Source organism: Elephas maximus, chromosome 4 (assembly GCF_024166365.1).
Source record: "Elephas maximus indicus isolate mEleMax1 chromosome 4, mEleMax1 primary haplotype, whole genome shotgun sequence".
Taxonomy (NCBI): Eukaryota; Metazoa; Chordata; class Mammalia; order Proboscidea; family Elephantidae; genus Elephas; species Elephas maximus.
The window spans coordinates 62,718,382-62,741,167 of NC_064822.1; the positions used below are offsets into that span (position 1 = coordinate 62,718,382).

At 44.6% G+C, this 22,786-nt stretch overlaps 1 protein-coding gene across 3 annotated transcripts in view; it reads right to left on the reverse strand.

Annotated features, from left to right (window-relative positions):
• Positions 1–789: 789 nt before the first annotated feature.
• The window catches only part of VWF (von Willebrand factor), a 173,654-nt gene continuing 151,657 nt past the window's right edge, over positions 790–22,786 (reverse strand). For all 3 annotated transcript variants that reach the window (XM_049882256.1, XM_049882254.1, XM_049882255.1), the window contains exons 44-52: positions 20,921–21,031; positions 18,299–18,479; positions 17,179–17,219; positions 16,578–16,694; positions 5,470–5,568; positions 4,470–4,598; positions 3,897–3,936; positions 1,840–1,937; positions 790–1,102 (exon numbers count right to left, since the gene is read on the reverse strand). In XM_049882256.1, coding sequence (XP_049738213.1) covers positions 914–1,102; positions 1,840–1,937; positions 3,897–3,936; positions 4,470–4,598; positions 5,470–5,568; positions 16,578–16,694; positions 17,179–17,219; positions 18,299–18,479; positions 20,921–21,031 — 1,005 coding nt within the window. In that variant the 3' untranslated portion in view covers positions 790–913. The remainder of the gene's footprint in view (positions 1,103–1,839; positions 1,938–3,896; positions 3,937–4,469; positions 4,599–5,469; positions 5,569–16,577; positions 16,695–17,178; positions 17,220–18,298; positions 18,480–20,920; positions 21,032–22,786) is intronic.

The following is a 22,786-nucleotide window of genomic DNA, read 5'->3' on the forward strand; positions in this document are numbered from 1 at the left end:
TGGGGATGGAAAATGATACTGGTGAAGAATGAGCTTCTTGCATCAAGTGGTCACATGAGAGGGCAGAAGGGGCCAGAAGCTACCCGAATTGACATGAGGAGAGAGAGTAGAGGGAAGTACTGTGCTATCTCATCAGAGAGAGAGCAATTAGGAGTGTATAGCAAGGTGTATGTAAATTTTTGTATGAGAGACTGACCTGATCTGTAAACTTCCACTTAAAGCACAATAAAAATTAGTTTAAAAAAAAAACCTTCTCCACAACGCCAGCCATGCTGATGATCGATAGCTGTATCTATCCTGGCAGGAAACCCTGGTGGTGTAGTGGTTAAGAGCTATGGCTACTAACCAAAAGGTTGGTAGTTCAAATCCACCAGGCGCTCCTTGGAAACTCTATGGAGCTGTCCTACTCTGTCCTATAGGGTCTCTATGAGTCAGAACCAACTTGACGGCAAAGGGTTTTTATCCTGGCAGGAGCCAGGCTCCTGAACCCACCCCTCTGCTATGCCCAGAAGCCCCTGGATTCAGAGATTTCAGAGCCTGGTGTTCCCGAGCAAGCCCCTCTCATTTCAGGCCATGGGGCTGAGTTTTCTGAGACCTGCTCCACACTATTCCCTCTCCACCCCCTGGGGCACGAGAAACAAACAAACAAAAATTGAGGCAAGACATTACTTTTTCCCAGAACTCAACAGCGCCCACCCACAGACACTAGGGCTAGAGTGTGTTCTCCCTCCCAACTTTCCCCAGCCTACAGGTGCCGTCTGGCCTGAAAGACGCAGCGAACCAACAACCTTTTGTGAGATGAGAGATTAGCCTTTATTGTGGGCCCAGCAGGGCAGAAGAGTAGCACATGCAGAAGACTGAGCAGCACGCTGACAACTGGCGGGTTTGGTCAAGGCAGTGGAGCTGCCTGGCCTCACTTGCTGCACTTCCTGGGGGAGCACGTGCACTGCATGGCGTTGAGGATCTCGTGGTACACCACGGAGCCATTGGTGCAGTGCAGGGGCACCCGCACGGGCTCCGTCCGCGTCGGTGAGCAGCAGGAGCACTGGTCCTGCACATCCTTCATTTCGATGGAGTATATGGCTTTGCTGGCACACTTACCCTGCAACAGAGCAGAGAGAGGCGGGCATTGCGATGACAAGAATCCTCAGTGCTGAGGGCTCTGGGGCAGCCAGCTTCCTACCCCCACCTCCAGGTAAGGCAGCCCTTGCCTGGACCATAGAAACCCAGGAGAGCTAGACAATATGTAAGGGTAGATCTCTCAGAGACTTCCAAAATTTCCTCTCACTCTTTGTTTATCTGTCCTTATGGTAATATCCAGAGCTCCTGGGTGGTGCATGCTTGACTACTAGCTGAACCCACCCAGAGGCACCTCGGAAAACAGGCCTGGCAATCTGCTTCCAAAAGGTCACAGCTTTAAAAAGACTATGGAGCAGTTCTACTCCATACACATGGGCTCGCAATGAGTCTAAATGGACTTAACAGCAACTAACAACAACATGGTAATATCCCACACAAATCCCTCTAGCTGAAACTTCTGTGCATGTTTGATTGACCTTCAGGAACTGTAGCCCCCATCTCTCATAAATAACACCCCATTCTCTATATGGGACTTGTTGAGCCATTCCTCAGTTTTTTGTTTTTTTTTTTCTTCTCCTTCTTCTGGGACCTAAAGCTTCCAGTTACTTCAACAAAACATACACTTAAAAAAAAAAATGCTTCAGTTCCTTTCACCTCTCATTCTCCAGATCATTTTAGAGCATAACCACAGAGATGTGTCCAAACAAGGAGGCTCAGCCCATCCCACTTCAGGCCTCAGTGAAGTCAGGGACTCCTTACCTGGCAGTAATGAATGTCCACCTCCTCTTCGGACTTACAGTCTCCTACTTGGACATACTGCAGCCTGGCAGTGATATCTTTGCATTCAGGCTCCTCACCTATGGGACAGGTGAGAGATGGGACTTGGGACCTGCCTGGGGTTCTATAGAACACTCTTCAGCCCCAGGCCCCTCACTTGGTTAGAAATAGGTCAGTTTCACAGTAAACTAATAAAGAAGGCCAGCCACAGGGAGAGGAATTAAGTTATCCTGGTTCACTTCAAGCTGCTCTTGGTCCATCATATTCAGAGATACAGTTATCACTGGGTTTAATTGCTTAATGGTATAATTTTAATTGAAGGAGGAATCTAGATTCTGTGTTTTGGTGATGTAGATGTATGAGATTTGCTTTTATAAAATTATAGACTCTAAAAACCATTATGGTTAGGGCAATCCTCTCATGCTTCTAGCTACATCCAGAAACTAATGGGCAATGAAGTATCCAACAAATATAATTAATATCTATCTATCTCTGCCTTCAAGTAATAGGCAAGGCAAAAGCCATGGCTATATTAGGGCACTTGCTGCCTCTGTGGGAGCCAAGAAGACCCCTAGGAGTCTTCATGGAGTCCTTTCCTTGGATATTGGTGTCTCCAAATTACTGGCATGAGTTTCCTTACATATAAGTGTCGGTGGCATCCAGATCTGAATCTCTACTTGCCCCACTGAGAAGCCTAAGATTTAATGGCAGCTCACCATTTCCATCTGAACACTGGGAGTTTTCCACTCTTGGTTGGCTCCAAATCTAAATCAACCCTAACTATATGTTAACCTGCCTCCCAGCTTCCGAATAATTTCATTTTAAAGGGAAAGCCTGCCAATTATACTTAGAGAATGAAGGAAAACATATTTAGGCTAACATACTTTTTTCTTTTTTTTCCTGTAGATCTAAATCCCTGAGCCTGGCTTATTTTCCTTACAAAGGGTCCCAAAGCCTCCTGAACATACTGATTAACAAAAGCCCCTTGTTGCTGGTTTTGCAGATAACAGCCTCAACCAAATTCCACGTGCAGTGTGCTTAGAGAGAATTCATCTTCTCTGATGGTTTCCTGATTTCACATCCTTAAACCATTCAGATGGGAATAATAGAAAGAGATGCTTTCAAGGTGTGTTTCTTCAATCTGTGACTTGGTTACAGCAATTACAGGGGCTGTCAGAGTAAGTCATCAAGGAAAGAATGAATGGCTGAACATCGAAGGTATTCGTATTTTCACTCTTCCCGTCTCTACATGAACCCAATGCCAAAAAATTTTTTAAATAAGAAATTAGTCCATGGAAGTAATTCTATATTCAGAAAATAGAGCACTAGCATTGAGATACTGAACGTTACTTGTACTCATGAACACAAGAATGTGTGGTAGGAATACTGTCTGATGGGCAAACCTGTTGAGCCTTATCTCCAAAGCTGTTGTAAGCTATTAGGACCAATCAGTATAACATAACTGCAACTTCAGGAAGGGCTGAGAGTGAAGAAGGGGATGTTAATAAACTTGGACCAGCCTTGTGAACCCTTGAGAGGGGACTCTATGTTCTCTGCAGCCCCCACAGCACAAAGTAGTGCTAAATATGAACTAGCTGATGGCTTCTCTTTCTCTTTAAGAAAACGGTATGACCCTCAATGAACAGATGTGTGCTGAGTGTCTTCTCTGTCCAGGTCATGGATCAAGGATGCCTGTCCTTAAGGAGCCTCCACTCAGGTTGGAGAGAGAAGATATCCTCTCATGATAAGACTAGGAGTAACAGAAAGTTCTATGAGGGGAAAGGCATATAAGAGGCTAGAGACAGTAAGGAATTTGGAGGAAGGTGAGGAAAGCATGAAGGGGCTGCTTCACAGGCATTTCAAAGGGAATTTGAGCAGGGGGCATAGTCTGGGAGGGGAGGCTGTTCCCCACAGGTGTGAACACAGTGATTGACCTGTGAACAAGAAGTTATCTTTCTGGAATAAAGCTTATTCCAAAAAACAGCCCCTGGACTTGGTCTGATGAGTTTCAAGGGACAGACTATTGGTAATGTACTCACATGTGTCACAGCAGGTGCCTGGAATTTTCATGATTTTCCCCTAAGAAAACAATGAAGTCCCAGATTAGGCACAAACAGTACATAATCGACAGCTTTCAGATCATCGTGGGCCAAGCCCTGGCTCTGGACTCACTGCCCTGAGCTTAAGTTGTCAGATACAAACTGTGTTTTCCCATCACAAATGTGAGCAGACTGACAACCCTACGTGGCCATGCTGAAACAATTTTGATTATTCTGAATTCTCTCCCAACAGAGCTATCAGGATCATCATTCCCAGTGGAGTCTGGAAACTAGTGTAATCTCTCATCTTTCTACTCAAGGATCACCGAGTCAGTCTCTCCCAAGGAAAGACTTTTTAAAGATCCTATATATATTGCAGAGTCTTGTGTCTCCATCAGATTTTGATTTTGTAATTCTATCAATTCCTAAACTGAGTCACTGATCTCCCTTGGACACTGGGAAATCACAGTACAGCTAGGCTGTCTGATGTTCAGGAGAAGAGACGGACTCTGTTCATAGAGTAAAAGACTGAGACAATCAAGAAGAAAGCAGAGCCTGAACTCAACTACTTACTCCCTCGGCCAGACATTTGTGTTCATCAAAGGGTGGGCAGCCAGTGACCCTCTTCTCCCAGATGTACTCTCCTCTCTCGTTGACCTTGCAGAAGTGACTATCACAGCCATCCTGGATTGTCTCATCACGCTGAAAGGAAAGAGCGGAAGTGGGTAGAGCAAATCTGAAGACCGTGTTTGGGTTACAAAGCCACATCAAACCACGGCCTTGGCTCCTGGTCCTCCGGAGAATTATGAAACAAGAATGAGACAGCATACATAAAGTCTCCAAGCCTAGGATACATAACAGAGGTGGAGACCCGGTTTTATAACCTATGTACTATGAGCCAAAACCAACCAGTGGCTGTGGAGCTGACTCCAACTCATGCGAAATCCATGTGTGTCAGAGTAGAACTGTGTTCTACAGTGGCTGATTTTTTGGAAGTAGATCACAAGGCCTTTCTTCTGAGATGCCTCTGAATGGACTCAGACCCCCAACCTTTTGGTTAGCAGCCGTGCACATTAACCATTTGTACCATCCGGTGACTCCTTACTATAAGCAGGGCTGCATAAGTGTAGAGAATCCCCAGATTGTTCAGACTGAGACAAAGTGAGAATAAAACGGCTAATTGATAACTGAACTACAGATGAGCCGGGGCACCACCTCCCAGCCCCACCAGCTAATTCTGCCTTTCAGACTTTTTTTTGCCCTGATTTCCTGTCCAGTCTCATAGACCAATACACTCTCGAGGCTGGGGAAAATCTTAAACCAACTCCCAATTATGAGGCCATATACCAGCCATGCAGTTGTTAAAAAGAACAAAACAGCTACATCAAAGAAAAAGTCTGGGCCTTCTGTAAGGCATTAATATTTTCTTTATGAGATCAGAAAAAAAGTGGAAAAAGAAGCCAGTATTAAGCCAAGCTTAGTACCCCTTTCTTGAAAAAAAAAAAAAAAATCCCCAAATAAGAAACCAGGCTGTCGATATGAAGAGGAATTCTTGAGTTCAACTTGTTCCCACCTGCAGAGTCATGACTTGTCCTCCTCTTAGCTGAATGGTGCAAGTCATAGGCACACATCTCCCGCAGCATTCACCTTGGATCTTTTCTTCCTTGTAACCCTGAATTCAAGAGGAAAAGTAGCCATAGTTGACCTCCCCAGAATATCCCATTTATAAGCAGGTTTTTTTTACTTTGCTGGCTTTCCATCTCTCCTATCCGGCAGTTTCACCTAGAGTTCAGAAAGTCAACACCCAATTCTAACTAACTTTTGTTAGCTCTCAGTCCCTAGGTAGCATTCCTTCCCTCCACATATGTACATCTCACTTAAGTTCTAGCAGCCAGACCTATGAAATTAGAGCTCTCCCCTGAGCTCCATACTTAGAAATTCAATTGTTTGTGTGAAAATTGTTTATCTTTTTGTCATCTTAAAACTTAACATATCCAAAATGAAACTTGACGTTTGCCCCAAATCTCATCCTTCTCTAGTCTCTCATCTCTGCAAATTGGGTCATCACCCAGTTGCTCAAACCAGAAATCTGTGGGTCATCCTTGACTCCTTCCTTTTTCTCATACCCCCAACTCATCACCAAATCTTGCCAAAAATAGATCTCAAACTCATTGCTTGTCCTGACTAGTGTCCTCTGCCATCACCTAGCTGGACACTAAGAATGGTTTTAATTTGTCTCCCTACCTACATTCTTGCCCCCATACTATGGGTCTCCCCACAGCTGCTAGAATGACCTTCTTAAAATATAAGTCTAGTCATGTCACTCCCCTGCTTAAAAATCTTCAGTGGAATCCCAGTTCTGGTGATATCAAAGTAGCTTGTATTAGACTGAAAATTATAACCACTCGATAAAATATTAAAAACAGTTGTTTAAAGGCACTGGAGAATGACCAAAAGCAGGGATAAACTGTAGGGTATTAAATCCTTGAAAGAGAGAACCATAATGAGCAAGATTTGCATTTAAATAGCTTTTTCCACTAGGGCAGTCTATATGGCACTGGGCAGCTGGAACTCAAGGCAAAAGTTGTAGTCATATTGGCCTTAGGATTAAGAGGACAGAGTTTGGAACTTCTAGAGGAGCTGCCCTGGTGGGGCAGTGGTTTAAGTGTTTGACTGACTATTAACCAAAAGGTTGGCAGTTCAAATCCACTAGCTGCTCTTTGGAAACCCTGTGGGGCAGTTCTACTCTGTCCTATTGAGTCACTATGAGTTGGAATCGACACAACAGGTTTTGTTTTGTTTGTTTTTTTAAGAGGAGCTGAAAACTAAAGGGAAAATCCCAGAAAAGAGGAAGCCAGAAAGGGAGAAGACTCTCAAATCTTTGGTCGATCCTTGAGCTTCAGAGGGGAGTCACCAAGGATACCAGGAACAAAACAACACCTAGAAGGCTGAAAGAGCAGAAATTTCAGCAGCTGCACACCACAGAGGAGACAAGAGTTCAGAGTCCAAATCCTACTAAGTCAGAGGGACTAGGTAAAAATCTCAGGTTTGCACTGAAATCTCAAAATGCCAAGGCTTAGGCATAAAAACTATGTCCGGGACTAAGAGATTCACCCTATGACTAAGGGAAATACTGAAATAGATCCTCTCTAATGCAGTCTAGGAAACCCTGGTGGCGTAGTGGTTAGGTGCTACAGCTGCTAACCAAGAGGTCTACGCTTTGAATCTGTCATGGATTGAATTGTGTCCCCCCAAAAATATGTGTCAACTTGGTTAGGCAATGATTCCCAGTATTGTGTGGTTGTCCTTCATTTTGTGGTTGTAATTTTATGTTAAGAGGACTTAGGGTGGGATTGTAACACCACCCTTACTCAGGTCACCTCCCTGACCCAAGATAAAGGGAGTTCCCCTGGGGTGTGGCCTGCACCACCTTTTATCTCTTAAGAGATAAAAGGAAAGAGAAGCAAGCACAGACTTGGGGACCTTATACCACCAAGAAAGCAGCACCAGGAGCAGAGCGCGTCCTTTGGACCCGGGGTTCCTGCGTCTGAGAAGCTCCTTGACCATGGGAAGATTAAGAACAAGGACCTTCTTCCAGAGCTGACAGAGAGAGAGCCTTCCCATGGGGCTGATAATTTGAATTTGGACTTTTAGCCTACTTTACTGTGAGGAAATACATTTCTCTTTGTTAAAGCCATCCACTTGTGGTATTTCTGTTATGGCAGCACTAGATGACTAAGACAGACTCTACCAGGTACTCCTTGGAAACTCTATGGGACTGTACTACTGTGGTCTATAGGGTTGCTATGAGTCGGAATCAACTTGATGGCAATGGGTTTGGTTTGATTTCAATGCAGTCTAAAACCAAGACTCCTTTAGTTCAAGGTGAACTGCCAATAGCTTAACTGCCTGCTAAAACCAAATTCATCAAAGGAAAATAATAATTCAAAGTCTCTTCAACACATATATAATGTCTAACACATAATAAAAAAAAATTCTAGATATGCAAAGAAATTGAAAAATTTGGTCAACACTCAAAAAAAAAAATCACTCTATAGAAACAGACACAAATGATCCAGGTATTGGAATTAGCAGGGAGGAAGTTTAAAACAACTCCAATAAATATATAAAGGAGTCTACAGGAAAAGATGGACATAGTGGAGGAAGGAAAAGAGATGAGGAATTTCAAAAGAGATCTGGAGACTTAAAAAAGAAAAGAAAATTCTACAACTAGAAAACACAATACATAAAAAATTCCCTAGATGAAACTAACTGAAGATAGGGCACAAGAAAAGAATGCATCAATAATCTTTAAGACCGTATCAATAGCATTTACCCAAACTAAAGCACAGAGAGAAAAAAAGGCTAGAAAAAAATATACAGAGCCCTAATGACCAGTGGAGCAGTGTCAAGTGGTCTAATATACACGTAATTAGAATCCCAGAAAGAGAGGAGTGAAAAAATAGGGCAGAAAAACATGGAAGAAGTAATAGCTGAAATGTTTCCCAATTTGATTAAAAAAAAAAAAAAAATCAACCCACAGACCCAGGAAGCTCCATGAATCCCAAGTAGGAAAAGTATAAAGAACACTTGCTATTGTTAGGTGCCATCTAGTGGGCTCCAACTCATAGTGACCCTATGTACGACAGAATGAAACACTGCCAGGTCCTGAGCCATCCTCACAATCGTTGCCATGTTTGACCCCATTGTTGCAGCCACTGTGTCAATCCATCTTGTCGAGGGTGTTCCTCTCTTTCACGGACCCTCTACTTTACCAAGCATGATGTCCTTCTCCAGGGATTGATCCCTCCTGATAACATGTCCAAAGAACATGAGATGAAGTCTTGCCATCCTTGCTTCTAAGGACCATTCTGGTTGTACTTCTTCCAAGACATATTTGTTCGTTCCTCTGGCAGCCCGTGGAATATTCAATATTCTTCACAACCATTATTCAAAGGCATCAATTCTTCTTCAGTTTTCCTTATTCATTGTCCAGCTTTCACATGCATATGAGGCCACTGAAAATATCATGGGTCAGGCACACCTTAGTCCTCAAGGTGACATCTTTGCTTTTTCACATCTTAAAGAGGTCTTTTGCAGCAGATTTGCCCAATGTAATATGTCATTTGATTTCCTGACTGCTGCTTCCATGGGCATCAATTGTGGATACAAGTAAAATGCAATCCTTGACAACTTCAATATTTTCTCCGTTTATCATGATGTTCCTTATTGGTCCAGTTGTGAGGATTTTTGTTTTCTTTATGTTGAGGTGTAATCTATACTGAAGGCTGTGGTTTTGATCTTCATCAGTAAGTGCTTCAAGTCCTCTTCACTTTCAGCAAGCAAGGTTGTGTCAACCGAATATTGCAAGTTGTTAATGTGTCTTCCTCCAACCCTGATGCCACATTCTTCATATAGTCCAGCTTCTCAGATTATCTGCCCAGCATACAGAATGAATAAGTATGGTGAAAGGTTACAACTCTGACACACACCTCTCCTTTCTAAACCATGCAGTATCCCCTTGCTCTGTTAGACAACTGCCTCTTGGTCTATGTACAAGTTCTGCATATGAGCACAATTAAAAATACAGAATAGATTAGAAAACAAATAAGAATATAGAAAAGAAAATGACTCATAAGCATATACTCAAACTTCCAAAAGCCAAAGATAAAGAAAAAACTCTTAAAAGCAGCCAGAAAGGAGGCCATGGGAGGGAAGCACACACAGGGGAACAAAAAAAAAAAAAATGGCAGCTGACTTCTCATTAGAAGCAAAATAAGCCTGTATTTAAAGTGATAAAAGAAAAAAAACTGTCAACCTGGAGCTCTATATCCAGTGTTGTTGTTAGGTACTGCCCTCATTGGTTCCAACTCATAGTGACCTTACATACAACAAGATGAAACACTGCCCAGTCCCGAGCCATCTTCACAATCATTGCTATGTTTGAGTCCATTGCTGCGGCTGCTGTGTCAATCCATCTCATTGAGAGTCTTCATCTTTTTCCTGACTCTCCACTCTACCAAGCATGATATCCTTCTCCAGGAACCAGTCCTTCCTGATAACATCCAAAGTTATTCCAAAGTAAGTGAGACAAAGTCTCACCACCCTTGCTTCTAAGGAGCATTCTGGCTGGACTTCTTCCAAGACAGACTTGAGGTAAAATAAAAACATTTTCAGATGAATGGAATCTGAGATAATTTATTGCTATGTGGCCCACACTAAAAGAAATGAAAAAAAAAAAAGTTCTTCAGATTGAAGGGAAATGATATAACAGTTCTTCAGGCTGAAAGGAAATGATATTCAGATACACAGGAAGGTAGAACAGTGGGAATGATAAATGTGTAGGTAAATATAAAATACCATTTTTAGTTCTTGAATTCTACAGAAAACAACTGACTGTTTAAAACAAACAACAGAAACAATATATTGTGAGGCTTAGCTCTTGTCTAGAAATAAAGAAAATGACAACAATACCACAAAGTACTGGAGAACATTACATTACACATGAAATGCTATAATATTAAATCAAGATAGACTGTGCTAAACCAAGGATGCATACTGCAATCTCTAAAATAAACGCTAAAACAATAGCATAAAGACATAGTTAAAAGGCTGATAAACCAAAAAAAAAAAAAAAACCGTTGTCATCAAGTTGATTCTGACTCATAGGGACCCTATAGGAGAGAGTAGAACTGCCACATAAGGTTTCCAAGGCTGATGGAGGAGCTAAAATGAAATACAGGCAGTCTCTGCATCACGAACAAGTTCCTCTCCTAAGTCTGTCTTTAAGTCGAATTTGTACATAAATCGGAACTGTTAGGTACAGGTTCGTATCTAACGTCAGTTAGTCAAATGTTTGTCTTAGTATATAGTGTACCTTTCCTATGCATAAAAAATATTAAAGAAATACTTTGAGAACATTAAAACATCTTTAACATAATAATAATGTTTTGATGGGAGTCACAAAGTGATGCCTGTTTGTTGTTACAAACCATTGCATATACCTCGAATTTTTAACGTAATAAGCTTCACGGGGTTGGTTCATAACTACAGGCTGTACCTAAGTCCAACGTTTATAACCCGGGGACTGCGTGTACTACAGAAAAAAAAAAAACAAAACTCAATGGAACCAAAAGAAGACAGGTAAAAAGAAACAATAGAACAGAGAGGACATATAAAATGAACAGGAAAAAAAAAAAAACTGGTAGATTTAAACCTAAACATATCAACAAATTAAATGTAAAGGGGAGAGGAGGAATCCTAACTAAAAATGGAGATTGTCAGACCTATACAAGAGATGCACTTTCAATGAGAAGAAACAGAGAAGTTGAAAATAAAAAGATGGAAAAAGATTTATCATGCAAACTCTAAGAATAAGAAAGCCACCAATATAGCCACATTAAGACCAAACAAAGGAGACTTTAAGATGAGGAAACTACAAAAAAAGCAAGGCGATTATTTCATAACATAAAAAAAAAAACATAAAAGACGATATTTATCAAGAAGACATAAACATCCTAATTATGTATGCATCTAATAACAGAGCTTCCTAATTACATGAAGCAAAATTGACAGAACTGAAGTTGGTAATTCACACATTTATGCATTTATCAGAACTCATCGAACTACACTCAATAGCTGCATTTTATTGTAGGTAAATTATACATCATTTTAAAATAAATATACAAAAAAAAAATTTTTTTTAACTTTCTATGGTGTTCCATTACATTTAAAATAAAAGTCAATCTCCCTTTTTTTTTACCATGCCCTACAAGGTCCAACAAGATCTGGCCCTTTCCTAACTTTCAGACCTTATCTTGTACCACCACTCCCTCACTCTCCGCAATCCATCCCCACGCATCTGCTAGGCCCGTGAACACGCAAAGTTCTTTCCCACCTTGGGGCCTTCGTGCACGCTGTTCCCTCTACCTGGAGCGCACCTCCCCCCACTCTTTGGTAAATAGCTTTTTCTAACCGTTTAGTCATCATTTTAAATATCATTGGATCAGGGAGGTCTTCCAAGACTCCTGACACTACACACACACACACACACACACACTCTTTACAACACTTACACAATCTGTAATTTTTAAAAATGCATCCTAGATTTTTTTTTTCTCTGCTTGACACGCATAAAAGTTCCAAACTATGTCTACGGTGTTAAGTTCCAAACTACATCTCTGCTGTTCAGGGCTGTACCCCCAGCACTCAGCACTTCACAGGCACGCCTAAATTCACTGACAGGTGAGTTCAGCTGGGAGCTCACTGGTAGTGGCTTAAGGTGAGAGTCTTTCATTTACATCTGAATTTGAGAAAGCAGCAGCTTCCAGACTGCTAGATTTTACTATCTTATAAAAATGTCCCCAAATCTGGGAGACAACACAGGGTTAAAAACCAAACCCATTGCTGTAGAGTTGATTATGACTCATAGAGACCCTATAGGACAGAATAGAACTGCCCCACAGGGAGTGGCTGGTGGATTCGAACTGCCAACCTTTTCGTTAGCAGCCAAACGCTTAACCACTTCGTCACCAGGGCCCCACAACATGGGGTTACCAACTTTTTATTTTCCAAAGTAACAGTATTTTAAATAATTTTAATAAAACAAACAATAAAAAGCCACCATCAACTGTCTCACTATTTCATAAAAATGAAAGCTTCTTTTTAACTCTCCCCACGCCCCCCAAGGAACGTAATCTCAAAATTTTACAAAGGACACATTTCCTTACGTGAGAAACTACATTGTCATTCCTTTTCTCCTTTTCCACATTTACTAATCAACACTTTGAGATCCACTCACTGAGGTTCTGAAGGGTTTTTCAGCATGAATCTCTAACAGGAAAATTTGGAGCACCTAGACAGAAGACCTGTCCTTCCACATCATTTCCCTCATTCAGTGCACAAGGACTGAGGGCTGCTAACCAGTAGGCAAGGCTAGGAGTCAGTAAGCCTCCGCTTAAGTGAATTTAAACAGTTTGCTGCCCATAAATCAAGCCATGACCTCAATGTGTCCTCAGGGAGGAGGCAATAGAGAAAGCAGTGAGGACAGAGCTCAGCACAGAAACAGGGAGACTGGGCCCAGGCCAAAAACACCACTTCCAAATGACACTAGTGGAATTTGAGGGCCATTAGGCAGGGTTTCGGTTGTGAACTTTAAGCTGTATTTTTAAAAATGCACGATTCCTGAAAGGTACATGACTGAGGTACATGGGATAGGAAGAAAAGAGATGGAATAGACATTACGAGGGAATGTGAGTGGTTAAGAGTCAGAAGGAGGAAATAAAATAAGGCTTAAGCCAGGCAGGATTTCATGGGAGCTTGGACTTGGGCATTTTTTAGTGAGTGTTGGAAGAAGAGACTAGGAAATGCCCTCCCCTCAGCGAGGCTGAGGAGAGGAAAATGGACAAAACCTTTACAAAATAAAGGGGGAGACCAGCGGAGAAGGGGACTGCAAAGTGAAGGGGAAGGGGCCTGGAAGGCAAAATCCAGACAGCAGAGGGGGAGAGGGCAAAGTTAGGCAAAGAATCGGAAAAGGCAGAGGAGGTGAAAGAACAGAGAGGAAAAAAAGGGGAGGCAGAAAGTAATAAGGAGAAGGGCAATTATTTTAAGGCTGTGGTGAGACTTGGCAAAGAGGGAGGACAGCAGAACCACGTGCAGAACTGAATAAGGCAGACAGGCCCTCCTGCGTGTCTGCTGCCCTGCACAGCAAGACAGACCACAGCTGCACACCATGACGAGGGCTTGTGTCAGCCCTGCTGGACTTCCCGGGTGTGTGTTCCATATGCCACCATGCATGCAGAAGGGCAGGGCTGAATGGGCTTGTGATGGAACATTCCATTATGGATAGAAACATCCTCTCGTCTCTCTCACTTCTACCTGCTGAGCCAAGTTCCGTTGTTTAGCTCTGAGCAACCAATTAGCCGTGCTCCCTCTGCTCCCTCCTCCCCACAAAACTCTGCTTTGCACATGTCTCAGAGCTTCTTTCCATAAATTTCATGGACTGCTCAAAGCTCCCCAGTCTTATCTCTCTCCCTGTTTCTCTATTCCAACCCTTGCTTCCATCTGCCAGTCTGCCCCTTCATGGAAGGGCCTTTATTCTACATTCCAGCCACTGCTCAAGGGCAGCTCAGGTTCCTCCTCCTCTGGGATGCTTCTCAGTGCTCCACGTCAGGGTGACCTCCCTTCCTCATGCTTTCCTTGACAGCTCACACATCAAGCTTCAGCTCTACCATTCAGCAGCACAAACAGCCTTCTGCTGATGTCCTGCTAGGTGTAAGCACTGTCTTGCCTGGACTCCCATCTTTTTGGCGATGTTAACACTTTAGACCCACCTGGACTTAATTCACCACCACTCCCCCCAGCTCCAGAGGGCCTCACTGTGGCCCTTCATAGCAGAGGAGAATAATAAGACCGGTTAAGGATCCTGAGCTACAGTGGAGTCACCTGGGCAGGTTTCAGCAGAATTGGGAGATGCACGGTAGAGTTGGAAACCCTGGTAGCATAGTGGTTAAGTGCTATGGCTGCTAACCAAAGGGTCAGCAGTTCAAATCCACCAGGTGCTCCTTGGAAACTCTATGGGGCAGTTCTACTCTATCTTATAGGGTCGCTATGAGTCAGAAGCAACTCGACGGCACTGGGTTGGGGACAGTAGAGTTAACACAGGGGTGCTCAAGAGCAAGGAGATGAGTATACTGCCCTAAGGAGATTTCAGAGGCAAGGAGGAAAAATACAAAAGCCAAGAGGGATTTACTTATAATATTTAGAAACCCACATCTAGACTGGATTTTAAAGTAGGATTTCTTAGAATGTAGAAGAGGCTACCATACTGCCTTCTGACCACCAGAGGGTGCTGTTAGGGGGTCGGCAGGCTCGCACTGTAGAAAGCAGGCTATGGCCTTCCTCTCCTTCCATCACTGCCTAGATGGTAGTTCAATGAACACCCACAGAAAGGGGGTGTCACATAGCCCCAGATAGTATTATCTCACTCCATATTAAAGCCAAATGTATTCTAGGAAGTTAGCTACACACATACACACACAAACTGCACCAAAACTCTAAAAAAAAGCACATGCTTAGCTGGCTTCTTTCTAATTAAGGCAGGAATGTTCTCTCTGAACCATTCTATCAGAAAGAGCTGTGTCTCCTATAGAACCATCCGCTCTACATATATTTCATTAAGCCCTTATCTGAACATGACACTGTACAAAGTGCCATACAGGACACACATGTAGAACACTTGGCCCTTGTCCTCAAGAGCATACGAACTATCTGCATAACCTACCAGCTCCCATTCTGTTTCTGTTCCGTCCCCATCCCCTCCCTATGCCCCAACCCCTCCGGTCAACTGTGCTGCTCTGCCTATAACCGGCTCCCCTCCCCACCTCCCCCCACCAACTCCCCAGTGGCCCCAGCCTCCTGCCTCACAAAGATGAGGGAGAAGCCCTCCCCTTACACCATCTAAAAGAGCTATTACTATACTTTGTGCATCTGGTTCACAAGAAACTCATTGGACCAATTGTATTTCCTGTAACAGCAGAAGTCCTGAACTCAGAGGCGAGTCTGAGGACGAATCTAAGGCCTCCTCCAGAGCTTCAGGCTCTGTCCTGACACCCAGCTTTACCTACACGGTACTCATAAAATCCCAGTGAGACGGGACTAAAAGACATAATTAAAACAAGAAATTGTCGTTTTTCATCTACCAAATTAGAAAGGATGATTGACCTTCCCAGAATCCATTCTAAGGAAGTGTTCATTCAGAGCAAACACAGTCATCCTGACCTGGCAAAATCAGGGTGAAATACTTTAAACCATCTCACTGTCCCAATAATAAAATGTATATGTTGAGACATTTCCATCCAAATGAATATTATGTAGCCATGCAGCCTTGCACATAAAACCAAAAAAACCAAACCCATTGCGGTCAAGTCTATGCCAACTCATAGCACTCTTATAGAACAGAGTAGAACTGCCCCACGGGCTTTCCAAAGAGCAGCTAGTGGATTCAAACTGCTGACCTTTTTGGTTAGCAGCCAAGCTCTTAACCACTGTCCCACCAGGGCTCCAGCCTTGCACATAGTGTCTGATAAATATTTAACTTATTAATCATTCATATTTTCAAAGAATGTTAGTGATGTTTTTTATAATGGTGTTGTAAGTATAAATACATATGCTGTAAACTGTAGATGTATTATTATGTTGTTGTTGTGTGCCGTTGAGTCAATTCCGACTCATAGCAACCTCACAGGAGAGAGCAGAACTGCCCATTGGGTATATAAGGTTGTAATCTTTACAAGAGCAGATTGCCAGGCCTTTTCTCCTGAGGAGCTGCTGTATGAGTTCAAATCATTGATCTTTCAGTTAGCAGCCAAGCACTTAACCATTGTACCACCAGGGCTCCTTACAGTATCATAAGCCTTGTAAATATTATGTTCAATAAAAAACACAGGAGGAAAATATTTCAAATTTACAAAACAAAATTATAATTATTTCTGAGGCCCATGGTTTGGGTGGGTAGCTTTTACTCTCTTCTTTATAGTTGTCAAATATTTTCCATAATCAGCAAATAATGAAAGGTTTATTTAAAGACCTCAGGGAGGTCCCATTGCTTGGCTCACACAAGAGTTGGGTCTGTGTGTCCCCTTTCTGTGGGGACCCCCTCAGTCCTGGCTGACTCTGTCTTACCAGTGGGCAGGCCTCACAGGTGGTCTTCCTGCACTCCAGCTTGAACCCCGTGATGGCTCCCAGCTGGACAGTGCAGTGGCAAACTGTGCACACATCGATCATCAGACTCTTTCCAGGCTGGAACCAAAGACACCAGGGTCAGGTTTCCCTGGCCTCCCCAGCCCCCAACCCTCCCTCGCCTCATCCACCCATCCACTTGACGACCTGTAGCTGCCATAAGCCATCACCTGATGCTCTTCCTGTATCCTGTCCTGCCCTCCCACCTCAAGTATGGCAATGATAAGAGTGAGGGCTTCATGCCAGTGTGAGTGTGAGACAGGCCGAAATGTGCGCAATGACTTCTGGGTACTTCTCTGTATACACAGGAATGGCCATGTGCCTGGGATGGAAGCCAAGAGGTGGGTGCTAGACAGCAGGGCCCAGGGCCTAGAGAGAACACTGTCCCTAGCCCAGGCTTCCAGATGCCTCAGAGGCCCTGCCAGCAATGGACAGTGTGCTGGAGGCAGGTCTCCCAGGCTCCTTTCATTCCACTTTAGAATGGCAGTCTGGCCCTGGCTGCCCCACTCTTCACACAGCACCCCATCTCTGTCCCACCACTCACCCCAATGATGGTGCCATTGAGCACACAGGCCTTCACCGGCTCTGAGGGAGGGAGAGAAGTGAAGAGCGTGAGTGTGCAGAACATGCCCTGGCTAGAACAGGGGTGTGCGCTGGGAGCAGGGCCCAGCAGCTTCCCTTCAGGGCCTTCTCCCCACCCCGCCCCCTTCTGGGCCTCTCTCTTCCATCTGCCCATCCTTCTCTCAGCCCTCCCTCCAGAGCTTGTGGGTTCTGCTGCCAGAGTCCCTGGGGCCTTCTTCCCCCAGACCTGCCAAGGGAGGGCTTCCATACCAGCCAGCCCGCAGTGAGCAGATCCCTGTCCACTCTCAAGAGGACAGCACTTGTTTAAGTGAATTCACGGGAAGGGATAACTGAGAGGATATTTGAGTTTACGAGAGAATAAAGTTCTACTCTTAAAATTTAAGTCCCAAGATAAAGTCACACAAGGAATATAAGGCAGTGTGGTGGAGAGAGTTGGCTTTTGTTTTAATTTCTGTTTGTTTGTTTGCTTGTAGGCAGGAGTTATTAGTGCCATTAAGTCGATCCCCACTCATGGCGACCCCATGCGTGCACAGTAGAACTGCACACCATAGGATTTTCAAGGGTGTATCCTTTCAGAAGTAGATCGCCAGGCCTGTCCTCTGAGGTGCCCCTGGGTGGGTTCAAACCACCAACCTTTCGGCTAGTAGTCATGTACTTAACCCTTTCTAGCACCCAGGGAGTTGGAATCCCTTCCCCTATCAGAAGGGATACAGCATATGATTGAGAAGGTGTTCTCTAGGATCAGAGAAGGGAAGCCTAGCATTAAAACCCAGCTCTACCACTCACCAACCTCACCTGCACAAATGGAGGTAGTAACAGCTCCCACTGCATGGGATCACATGAGATAATGGTACAACGCCCTCATTAAGCACAGTGCTAGCCGTAGGGTGACCTTCAGGAAATTGTTATACTTTTCTCATCTTATTGGCTTTCTCATAGAAACATTAGGCACAGATGAGAAGATTTTGATCCTGCCCATTTCCCTAACTGTTAAAAGGGAAAGAACTCAGAAGTCAGTAGGGGAAGACAGGCTTGAAGGTGGGGCCACAGGCCCAGCCCAGCCCCTGGCCAGCACGCCTTACCACAGTGACAGGTGGGGCAACACTCAGAAGTCTTGCAGCTCAGCTGGAAGCCAGTGGGACAGGTGGGGACATCCAGATGAGGGCAGGAGACATTTCTCTGTTGCACAAAGACCTCCTCCTTCACTTGCACACACTCGTTGAGGAGACAGGGATTCTCGGGGGAGGCCCAGTGAGAGCCAATCTGTGGAGCACCTGAGTTAGTCAAATGTGCTGGGACAGGTCGGGGCCCAAGGTCAGAATGGGAGTGCTCTGTTCTCTCAAGGGGCTGGTTTGGGTCCTGGCGGTGGGCCCTGGAGTAGACCCTGGAGGTGAGCCCCAGCTTAATGTCCAAATCCTACCAGGCAGCAGCTCGGGGTAAGAGGCAAGTAAGGCCCACAGAGGAAATGAATGGAGCTCATTGCAGGTCCTTCAGTGAGTCAGGGTTAAAGCCACCAGGACCAATATCCTAGCTGAGTCACTTGTTCCCCAACAGCCACCATCTTCAACCACCTGAGTGAGCCCTTAGGGAAGCCAGGAAACACTCCCTTCTAGCCTCAACATTGCTTTGTGCTGAGCCCAGAGACTCAAGGGCACTTTGACCAAGAAGTCACAGCAGAGGCTGGCATGGAGGAGGTACAGAGAGGAGTTGACGATTTCCCCAGCCTCGCTCCATATCTAACTCCTATGTGGAGCTGGCTGGAGCACTGGCCTCTGACCCTTATAGTTATATGTCCCTGAGGTATCCAGGGCTGTGGATGGGTGGGCCTGGCCTCAAGGGCTTGCTCCACAGATGTAAAGCACTGAAAGTGGCCATGAACATGGTTCAGAAAGTCACCAGAGAGGTTCTGCTGGAAAATATGTTACAACAAGCGCTGTCTGTGTAGACCAGGAACCAACTATGTAAATAGATACACTCTGGCCACTCATTTTAGGCCCTGGCCTCTTCTCTCAGCTCCAGCTCCCTTTCTTCTCTTTCCAAATAAGGAGCAGAAAATGCCGTATACTTGCAGCTTCTCTCTTCACTCCCACTCTGGATCACCATGACCAGGCCTTCCTACTGCAGGAGTCCAACCTCTGACCTATGTCTCCTCTGATTATTTACTTGATGAGCTTGGCCATTAAGATGACCCATTAAGAGGATCCATTCCCACAACCCCACAACCCACAACCCCCTCTAGTCCTTGACATGCTCCCAGCAGCAGTAGCAACTGAACCATTGCTGACACCCAAGTCTTGTAGGTAAGATGGGGACTTTGGCTGGGAGAGAGAAGCTCATTCTCACATTATGTTTGGTAAACACTCATTTTGGGATACAAGCTGTGGGACAGGGCTGTGTGAGCCACAAAGTGGGATGAGAGACCACGAGAGCAGGAATACTGAGCCTCAAAGGGACCAACTCTCAGACCCCACCAAGGCAAATTAGCCTCTGGTCTGAGCTGGATTCTGGCCCTGGGGAGGAGGGACAAAACCTGCCTCAGTCCAGGATGAGGGGAGCAGGCAAACTGAAGGGGGGCACATATGGAAGGGAAATCTACACATAACTCGGGTTAGAAGCAGGGAGGTGGAAACCCATCTGGAAAAAGCTAAATAAGTCATTCTGTTATCACTGAGGAGAAAGGCAACTGGCCTGGGTAAAAAGGAAAGGGGCAAGGTCAAAGGCAAGACAGTTAACCCTTTGACTTCCTCTCTAAACACGGTGTACTTCAGTCTTACTGAAAGGAGACAGAAGGCGAAGGCCCATGTGTGCACCTCCCATTCTTCCAGCACCCATCTCCTGAGGCTGCCAGGGCTTCACACTACCCATTTCATCCTTATGAATCAGAGCAAAAGAACAATTATCCCAGCATCTGGACCAAAATTCTTGAGAAGGGAATCCTCTGTGTTCAGGAAAATGGCTTGGTAAGCATCCTGAATTAACATGAGCACCTGTGGGCAGGTGGACAGGAGTGGAGCCCACAAAAGAGAAAGCTAAGCCATTCTGCTCTAGCAAATGAGTTGGGATCTGGCTATGACGGGAGGCTGGCAGGAGAACACAGGAGTGGGGAAAGGCAACACAGCAATACGCTACAGCCAGAGTTGCAGAAGTAGCTGAGGGATTTTTAGGAACAGAAATATTGTATGCTTCTCTCAGTTGTAAATATCTGCACCTCCCTAAAACCATCAGGGAGGTTTTGATGGAAATCAGTGGAATGCGTGAGGACCATACTGGGGTCAGTTGTGGTACAGAACAGTACTTGCAGCCTATGGGGCTATGGAAGGTGGTGGGCCCACAGCACGTGCAGGAGGGTGAGGCCCCCAGAAGCCAGCCACTCAGCAGAAGCAGGGCCTCAGATTCACAGATGACTACAGAACATCAGTCCCCTGGAACTTCACACAAATCTTTGAGAGGAAATTGGACTCTCTCCAAATCCATAAAATGGGAAGTAGGAGGCAATCTTATCTAGTTCCTAAGGGGCAAGGTAATCCCAGGGGACATCTGGATTATACCAACAGCTGGATTAAACTCTCCATGGGGAAAACAAAGGATAGGGAACACGCTTCTACTTAGAGATGAGCCAAGGTCAATGCTGGACCGCAGACATGGACTCCCAGGCTGGTGACATCACTACCCTCCTTCCCACCCACCCCCGGGCCCAGACCTACACTCTTCCAGTAAGACTTGGTGTCTCCCCGCGGTGAGCCGGTCACCACCTCACAGGCAGATGGCACGCACCTTCCACAGCATTCGCCTTCATGGAGGACGTAAGTGAAGCCCTGGTTGGACAGAAAGAACAAAGAGTAAGGACAGGCCAGCAGTAAAGCCACGAGTACTGGGCCCTGGGGTTTTGCAAAGGAGGAATTGGACTGGGCATTTTCATCTTTGTCATCAACCAGTCTCAGACCATGCCAAGAAACAATTAGAAAGCATCAACCATTAAGTCACTAAGCTAGGACTTACACCAGCATAAGGTACATAACCTTGCCCTCTGAAAGCTTCCACTTTAAGACCAAGATCCAGTCCATGGGAGTATTAAGGGCATTCCAGCATTTGCTTAGCAGAAGATAACTGACCTGACCTTTATTATGGCCATATCTAGGATACATCATTGACTGGGGGAGAACATTCAGGATGAATCAGAGCAAAAGAATTGTTATTATCTTAGCATCTGGACATAATGTATGCTTTAACAGGGCTAAATACCTATACAAGGTGAGTACCTGATCCTAATACCTCTCAGCAAAGTGCAAAGATGGGCTTCCTAATCATTTATGGGGCACAGTATTCTTTACATAGGAAAACTAAGATGAGAGTGCAGCAGAGACCAACCTTCCCCAGGAAGCCTGCTAGGGAGATTGGCATCCTGGAGTTTGCCAACCCATCTCATCTCTAGGAGGTTCTTCAATGTGGCCAAAGCATTAGGGACTTGGATTGAAACCCTCTACTGAAAAGTCTGAAGCAATGTACAAAGGGTAGGCAAAACAATGACGCATGTGGTTGTCCCAGGAGCCAAGGAGAAAAAACCCAGGACTATGCTTCATCTTGGAGCTGTGTCCTCAAGAGAGAAGGAGTAGCTGCAGCTGTTGAGAATGCGTATGGATGCCAAGCCTGTTCTGTTCCCCAAGTGCACTCACAACCAGGGACAAGTCAGAAGATGCACACAACACTCGATCTTGGTCTGGCTGATGCCTCTCTCTGGGGGAGCATAAGAGCTCTAGAGACTTGACTGAACCTCACACCATCTCCATGGGACCTACTGATATCCCTACCCGCGTCATAGCAGTACACAGTGAGCTGTCCCCAACCTCTTTCAGCTGAGATTCTAGGTCATTTATTGCGCACCTATGATGTATTAGATATTATGTAGGAGCCAACAAATTAGGATAATATAATCCATATACCTTACATTATAAAACAGAATATACAAAATGCCATAAAAGAAATGAAGTCTCATGGGAGTCAGAAACAAAGACTCAAGGAAACACAGAACACAGTAATTAATACCTTTAGGATTCTAGTGTCACTCCTGTACATCTCTCTGAAAGTGCTGGAATTCCTCTTACTGTCAACATGGAAGCAAAGCCATAGGCATGTAGACCCACCTATAAACTCTTTGGGAAGCCAGCAATGCCTCTTGGTCACTTTACTTCATTTTTATGATATGAGAAGCAGAGAACTGTGGAGGAGGTCAGGGAAGGTGGTGTTTTTACAGACTGTGGCTTCAGAAAAGAAAAATCAGAAGATAAGGCAAGGATGTACTCTTTTCGTCAAAACCTAGACTACAAATGAATTCAGGTGATGGGCCCAAATGTCTCTAGTGAGAAGACCAGAGCTGATGCTACCCTTTTTGAAAAATGAAGTCTTTAAAAAAGCCATCTCTAAATTCACTGAATCCCCCACCGCAACTCAATACTTAGTACAGATCAAAGTCTAGCCTTCCCCATTCCCTCAGCTTTAACTAATCATGAAGCCCTCTTCTCCCCAGAAGATGTGAACATTCAGCCTCTTAAGACAGGGAATTCATTTCTCTA